At 36.3% G+C, this 7,759-nt stretch overlaps 1 protein-coding gene across 2 annotated transcripts; it reads right to left on the bottom strand.

Moving 5' to 3' along the window:
* Nucleotides 1-641: 641 nt before the first annotated feature.
* Nucleotides 642-6,437, bottom strand: LOC135584637 (uncharacterized). Of its 2 annotated transcripts, none has more exons than XM_065134831.1 (6): nucleotides 6,314-6,437; nucleotides 5,163-5,497; nucleotides 4,019-4,469; nucleotides 3,301-3,596; nucleotides 1,426-1,767; nucleotides 642-1,157 (listed from the first exon to the last, which is right to left on the bottom strand). In XM_065134831.1, exons 2-5 carry the CDS (start codon nucleotides 5,472-5,474, stop codon nucleotides 1,444-1,446), a joined length of 1,383 nt encoding a protein of 460 aa, XP_064990903.1. In that variant the 5' UTR covers nucleotides 5,475-5,497; nucleotides 6,314-6,437; the 3' UTR covers nucleotides 642-1,157; nucleotides 1,426-1,443. The 2 variants fall into 2 exon arrangements, with proteins under 2 accessions (XP_064990903.1, XP_064990904.1); XM_065134832.1 differs by having other exon boundaries at nucleotides 5,163-5,512; nucleotides 6,314-6,405.
* Between the last annotated feature and the right edge of the window lie 1,322 nt (nucleotides 6,438-7,759).

Raw genomic sequence — 7,759 nt, 5'->3', positions numbered from 1 at the left:
CTAATGATCCCCTAGATAATTAAAGGACCACTAACAATCTTGAAAAGAAAATTGGCAAGCTCTCCTTCCTCTTAATCTTCTAAATAAATCCTAATCTTGGATACAAAAAAAATCCAAGTAAAATGAAACTAGAAAGATTTGTTTTCAAAAAATTGTGACGAAAAAGGATGGATGAAAACAAGAAAAAAATACAAGATGCCCATGCACCATACTTGGGAAATACTAATCGCTGACACCTTATTTTAACTGTCAATGTTGATCGCCACCAACATGGGCTAACATATGCAGGCATGACAGACTGCAGATGCAACTCTGTTCGGCCAAGTCCCTGCATAATGAAGTTGGAGCCCAAATAATGACAGCAGAAAGAGCTCTCTGTTTGTGACAACCAGTCGCATAAATTCTTGTCTATTGCGACAGAACACCAAGGCAACTGCTCCACCATGTATTACAAATTGAATTCTTCAATCTGCAACACAAGTGTTTATTAAAGAGTTTCACTTGTCACAGAAACCGCTCACAATGTAATTGTGCAAAAAACAATGCATAAACTGCTTGGTGGTAACTCAACAGCACCTGGACTAAGATGCTACAAATCGATCAACTTTGCAACAGTTGGAAACAATACTGAGCTTAGATGATACCAAGGGAATGATACTAGCATGTGTTTGTTTATATTTGCCTGAAACAACTGCCTCAGCATGGCAAGAACTCGACCCTTCATGGTATTACATAACTTCGTTTCAGCATAACTTTCTCCCTATTAGAACCATAAGAATTTACCAACTCAGTTGCTCAACATGCATAAAAAACAAGCTTCTCGTCAAAGCAGCTCACATGTCAAACAAACTACATCTAACCAAAATATCTAATTTGGAATTTTTGTAGTTCCAGTTGGAATACGAGACTGGATGTCCAAAAGAGTATCTACAAAAACAAGCCTACCGGCAAGATACATTTCTAAATCATGCCAATGAGATGAACCTTCCAATCCACAGAAAATGAATTTCTTTATATATCTGAAGCGTGTGCCGCTGAGTGTTGCAGATACAGTCAGATTCTTGAACAATGGATCCTAAAACCTCAACAACATAAGAGATTGGATGGTTACCATGGAACCAGCAATCTTTTTGAACTTGAATTCCCTTACATGCAACCTGAAATTTTGGGCTAGAAAGAATTAGGGCACAAGAAAAGTCGGATACCTGTCAATTTTGCATGCACTTACATCTAAAGAAATCTTTCCAGGTTAAAAGCATGACAATATTATGAGCCCTGCACACCTACCTCAAACCACAAACGATCTACACTATCCTCATCCTTTGTAAACTGACTGACTAAAGAGTTATGCGAAAACTAATGATAAAGCACGATACTTACTTCCATTCCTACTTTGAAACAGACAAATAAAATACATCAACTCACCACCACATTCACTACTGATTAATATCGACCATATGCATTCCCAAAATCTTCATGCCTTTGATGCTGAAATTCACTATATGCATCATGTGGCCTTGGAGCTGAAAAGTTCTCGCCAGCGTATTGGTATATATTTGTGGAATCCATTGGTAAACCAGACCCAACATATTGCATATTCCTGGCAGACTGATCATACTCTGGTAGAGATGGCTGGTTAAAGACAGTTTGGCATGCTTGTTGCCGTCTTCGGACATCAAGTTGAAGAAATTCTTCCCACTGCTTGATGTGCATACCCCTCATAATAGCCAGCTTCTTCGTGTGATCCTCTCTCAGCTGTCTTACACACTGCATTCACCCCAAGAATGTATGATGTCAGTTACTTGCAGGTCATTATGTGAAAAGTTTTAGCTCCCATATGATCATCCCATGAAACAGATCTATATCCTGCTGATTAACCTCAAGTATGAAGTGATTAAGAAAGCTACTCCAAAACAATAAAGTGATTATTAGCTGTGGCTGTGTATCTGAAGATTCTAAAAGAAAAATGTAAGAAAGACATATCAATTGTGACATCCAATTGAAGAAAGTAATTTCACAACAATGGCTAAGAATCTCATACAACTAATCTTCAAGAGCAGATGCTGAGTTATAGTTACAATTTCAGACAAGAGCAATAGTTGACTGAATTTTATTTCTAGGGAGCAAGAATACAAAAGGCAATATAAAGGAAAAAAGAGAATAAAAACTCTAATCCACCAGCTAATCATTATGTTGATATTATAGAGACACAGACACAATACTCATGGTCATAATTACTGCTTGAACTTTTGAAAATTCCATATAGCAGCTGTGGTGTTTCAGGGTGATTATACAGCACATCACCACTGACCACTATATCAAGAAACATCTTTTTACCAATCAAGAGCACCCTCTTTGACCACCACCTCTGCACAACAGATGACACCTCTGCGGTACTTATGAAATACACAACATTGGCATATACAAATGCAGCCAAGCAATAAAATATTGAAATTAGGCATATACATTAGTCCTACTTATTCCAAGAACATGTTGCAACCCTTAAAGCAATATATGAATGAGAAACATATGATATTTTTTTCCCCATAGTTTTACTCCTTCAAAGAATACGCCTTATCCATAGCTGACTTCCACATACGATAATTCAAAATGAATGATTTGTCCTAGCCTCATATATGGATGTTGAGATCCTTTGCACTTCATCCTTTTAGAATTTAGTGAGAAGCAAGGATGTAAAATTACGGCATTGCCTAGATCCCATCTTCAAAAAACATGGGTTCACATCGTTAGAAGGGTCAACAGATTTGTTATGATCAAATAATTACCACCATATACACAAGCATTGGTGCAAACAGTTCAGAGGTTGTTCACAGAGATAGAGACCGAACATACATAGTTTTAGACACAGTGCAACTGAAACTGGACATTAGGAGAACAACCAGTAACAAGTGCATAATATTCACAAATAAAGTAGAACAAAGCACACACCTCACCAGAAGGAAGAAAATGTTGGCCTGAAGGTCCTGGCTATTTACAGACCAAGATTCATAGGGGCAATCATGCAACTGGGTCAAGTAGGAATTGTGAATAAAGACTACAAATAACTACAGTGGCATTGCCAAGGTAAACTAATAACATGAATCTAACCATCCATGAACAATGCAAAATTGAAGCTAAAGGAGCACTCAAGCTCACGTGTTCAGGAGCAATATTTTATTTAATAAATGACAAAAATAAGCAAAGTGCTTAAGTCCCAATGATCTTCTCTTAGAGATTAACATAATGAACACCAAAGTATTTCTGATCAGATGCATAGTTAATAATATAGTTAGCTTGTACCTGACGATGCTTGTAGTTCTCGTCATCCTCTTCTTGATCATGTAACTTTCCCAGTTCCATCAACTCCTTCTTAAATTCCATTTCAAGTTCTTCCAAAGATTGGGGGTAACTAGGAAAGTTAACCTTACACTCAGAGTGGGAATCTGATCTCAATCTTGCAACATCCCAGTTGTTATCATGCATTCCAGTATAATGATCGTGTCCATCATATGATTTATATGCATCGCGACCAAATGCTGTGCGGAGAGGAGATTTTGAACGAGTTGTCTGGCCTTTTCCTCCATCATTAGCATAAGCTTCATGAAATGAAGAACATGTAAACGAATTTGGACTACCAAATCAGATGTCTAAGGTAAATTGATATTTTAATTAGGGAATACATTATGTATAGAGAAGGAACAACACTAGAAAGATGCAACAATTACAAGCAAGTCAAACCAAAAAAGTCTGGTTATTCTTTCAGTATACCTATTTGCATTCAATAAATCAGTCTGACCCAGAACCACGCAGAAAATCACTTCATAATCGAACACATAAATCTTGAACTTACCTCTTGCTGCAAAAGGACAAATAGAAAATCACTTCATAGTAGACCAAATAGGATAAATGTTATATATAATCATCAGACTTAAAAGATAACTAGCTCAGAGAACATTATAAACACTTTCAAGTTCCACAACTCATCAATTGACAGCAGAAGTTTCATTTAACATCCTACCTCGTGGAGAACCCCTAGACATTCTACTCGACTCTTGACGAACATGATTGTCAGCAGGCCTTTCCTGATTGAAGCCCCTGCTTGGGAGGCGTGACGTGTTTCTTGGACTAGAATGAGACCTCTGAGATTCAGAACGCCTTAAATGAGAACCCTTGGGACTTCCATCAGGTGATCTAGAGTCATTTCTGTTTGAACTACTAGGGCTTCTCTTTCTATCCTTTCCATCCTGAATCACTTTATGCACAGCATCTACACCTTTTGTCAAAACTAATCTATCTTTTCCACTGACAATCAGAAATTTCTCATCCATTTTTATCTTACATCCAACATCCTTCTCGATTTGATTTATCACCTTCTCAGAAAAAAGGGCTCTCACATTCTTGTCTCTTGCTGGAACTCTTTCGAAAAAATCTGCAGATTTACGATTTGCTCCAAGAGTAGATGGACATCCCTACAACAGACAAAACAGACAAGTAGAGGGTTTAGGCGAGGATATACAAAATAATGTGAAGGTGATAGCAGGCTCCGACTCTAAAATATGAAAAGCACATGCACCAGGCAATGGTCTCTCAACCTTATGAAGCTGTACCACCACATGCAAAATAATTGAAAGTTCCAATCACAAAGTTTAATATCCATCAGACACCACAAAAATTTGTCATTTTTATGGGATAATAAAAAAAATGAATTTCTAACAACATGCCCACAGAAAAAGAAAGCTCCTATGTTTTCCTTTCACCAAATCATACAATCTGAACCAGTCCCAAACATTTATTTCCTTTATTGCTAACACAGAGAAGTACCACTTTTCTTTACCATAGTCATGTTATATATGTTAGCTCAATTAGTTCTCATAACATTCTGCCCCGTAAAAGTGACGATACAATACTATAAAGATGTTGCAATAAGCCAGCGAGCTACAGTTATCTAGCGACTGTTTCAACAGACAATCCAAAAATGTATTTGGCTGTTTTTCAAAAAGATTTCTTGTTTTTTTCATAGCATATTCCAGTGAACTCAATCTGCAAACTAAGTGAAGAATTAAAAGACAAAAAGAGAAAACTTATAAGACAAGAAAGCAGTTTCATTCCTTACAGCCTTATGGTGCACTGCAAATGCTTCGAAGGGCAAGTGTGCATAATACCTGGGTGAAATGTCCCGACTCTCTGCAAATCTTGCATATCATCTCTTCTTCTTTTCTTTTCTTCCAGTTCCTTTCAGTCGCCTTGGCTTTAGCCTCCCACACCTTGGCCTCTCTACTCGTGAAATCGGTTGGTACAGCGTTAGGATCTCGAGGCTCATCTTCCTCATCAGACTGACTACCAGAAAGCGGCCTCTTGCTTGTATCTCCTTTTGGGGTGGTAGTCTCAGCTGATTGCAGAGGACCAGTATATTCCTTTCCATAAATTTCATTAAAGAGTTCATCGTCAATATCAGGGCTCGGTTGTCTAGCCATTTCGACAAGACAGCAAACTATGCCTGCATCCCAAACAACTGAAATTAAATTTAAAATTACCAAAAACCACTTATCACCTTTAGAAGTTGTTCAGTTTGATGATGGACCTATATGACTATTTCATTCTCACAACAACGAAGGGAACCTCGAGAAATTGCCAAACTATGGTAGAGAAAATACTTTACATAACAAATATAATAAAATAAGAGACTATATTTTAAAAATTAATAATAAAAAAATGTGTTCTTTCCTTAAGGTTTTAAATATCAAGCGCATTACACATAACACAAACAGTACAGATTGCTGGGACTTCAATTCGAACATACGCTTCCATCTCACCAATCAAAGTCTAGCATGTTTATGAGCAGTAAGCACTGTCAATATTAAGATTTTAAGATATCAGAAAATCATCCAGCATCAAAGGTAACAACCGCGGCACAATATTTTCTTTCGGGGTAAGCTGGCAAATGCAGATATTAAAAAAGCAAGTTAAAACATAAAAAAAGAGGTTTTCTTGAACAACCATATTAAGCTTGGGCATGAGTGGACAGATTGGTAACTGTGGAGCTATTGATAGGTCACGAAATGGTGCAGACTATCTTTCAAACATCTGAATGGGAATAGTGTTTGATGACAAGAGAAACCAAAAAAGAAGATTTTGACACATAAACTCCAACATATCATATTTCACGGTAGGTTTCATCAACAACAAAGCTCCAGAGGTGCTCCTCCAGGTAAACTCACGAGAACTTAGAATAACAAAGAGAGAGAACAACATCGATAGAAAAATGAAATCCAAATAGAAAGAGACGGGCAAAAGGGAAGCGAATCGAACCGACCTTATCCTTTGGAGGACAAGCGAGTCAACTCTCCAAACCGCGAGCTCGGCAACCTGATTTCCGGTCGCTGAAATGAAGGGCGAGAAGAGACAAATCGAAAACCCTAGGCCTTGGGGCTTCTCCCTGCCCTTCTAGCGGTCATCTTAAAAAGATCCGTATTGGTAGACTTCGGATAGAATGGACTGATCGTAACCGTCTATTTCATCAATGGACGGTCAAGATCTTTCTTACGGATTGGTCATTCAGAGCCATTATTGCGATCCAATAAGCCCGGCCTGTTAGTGAAATGGAGGCCCGGTCTACATATATAAATTAATGGTATTTTCGCAAATAAGGTGAAGTGACTCCCACTACGTATCTATATATATTTTATATGTATGTTAGCTCCTACATGACCTAATTATTTGATAACGTATAATTAAAACCTTTCTTTACTAACGGTTGATAGATAGATTAATCATGGAGATAAGTTGTACCTGTAGTAATGAGACTGTTAGGAGATCTCGGTCCTAATCATGTATCTGAATAATCACATGCTTTTTAAGAATCAAATGCTTGAGGAAGCTTCTAGACCACGCTGTAAGGACAAGTATGAAGTGAAACACGCATTTCACATGTTCTTCCTTTCTCATCTAAATTTATCTTATTATTATGATGCTTATTGCTAAATCCAACACTTGTATCGATTCTATAAATAAAAATAAAAATAAAAATAAACTTATATTATCAATTCATTCGTCAGCTATACGAGCACTCAAAATATATTTAAATATAAATTTTGATGTAATCGGTTATCACGTTAGTCTTACGTAATAAAAGGTCCCTAGTTCGGATATGCCGTTTTCGTTAATAATCTTAATCACATAAATAGAAGGATTAATGTACATCTTTCTCTTACAACATTTTCCTACATTAATAGATATTATGAGTTTATGACGTTTCTTTTTTTTTTTTTTACTTCCTTAGTGCATAATCCTCCTCTATACAAATTGTTTGATATGTCTTGTATATATATTAACTTATTAATTTTTTATTTTATATGTTTTAATATCCATTAAAATATTTTTTATTATGAGTTTATGACATTTCTTTTTTTCTTTGACATTCCTTAGTGCATAATTCTCCCTATACCAATTGTTTCATGTGTCTTGTATATACATTAACATATTAATTTTTATTTTATATGTTTTAAAATACAATAACGCGGCCATTTATAGACCTATTATGTCAATTGTATAGCTGAATTTTAAAAGTCTTCCTTGGTTTGTTTTCTTTGGGTTTCTTGAATATATATTAATATGCAACCTTGTTCCATGTGGACATATGTAAATTATTATGTTTGATGTTAAAGTCTTCCTAGTATTGCTCTTAACATCAAATTTTATTCTCTCCGTATAAACTCGTAAAGCGTACCGCCGGATGACAAACTTTTCCTAGTTTATAATT

This window comes from Musa acuminata, chromosome BXJ3-1, assembly GCF_036884655.1.
Source record: "Musa acuminata AAA Group cultivar baxijiao chromosome BXJ3-1, Cavendish_Baxijiao_AAA, whole genome shotgun sequence".
NCBI lineage: Eukaryota > Viridiplantae > Streptophyta > Magnoliopsida > Zingiberales > Musaceae > Musa > Musa acuminata.
Note: the sequence above shows the minus strand (reverse complement) of the source record. Positions and strands in the feature narration are given on the sequence as shown.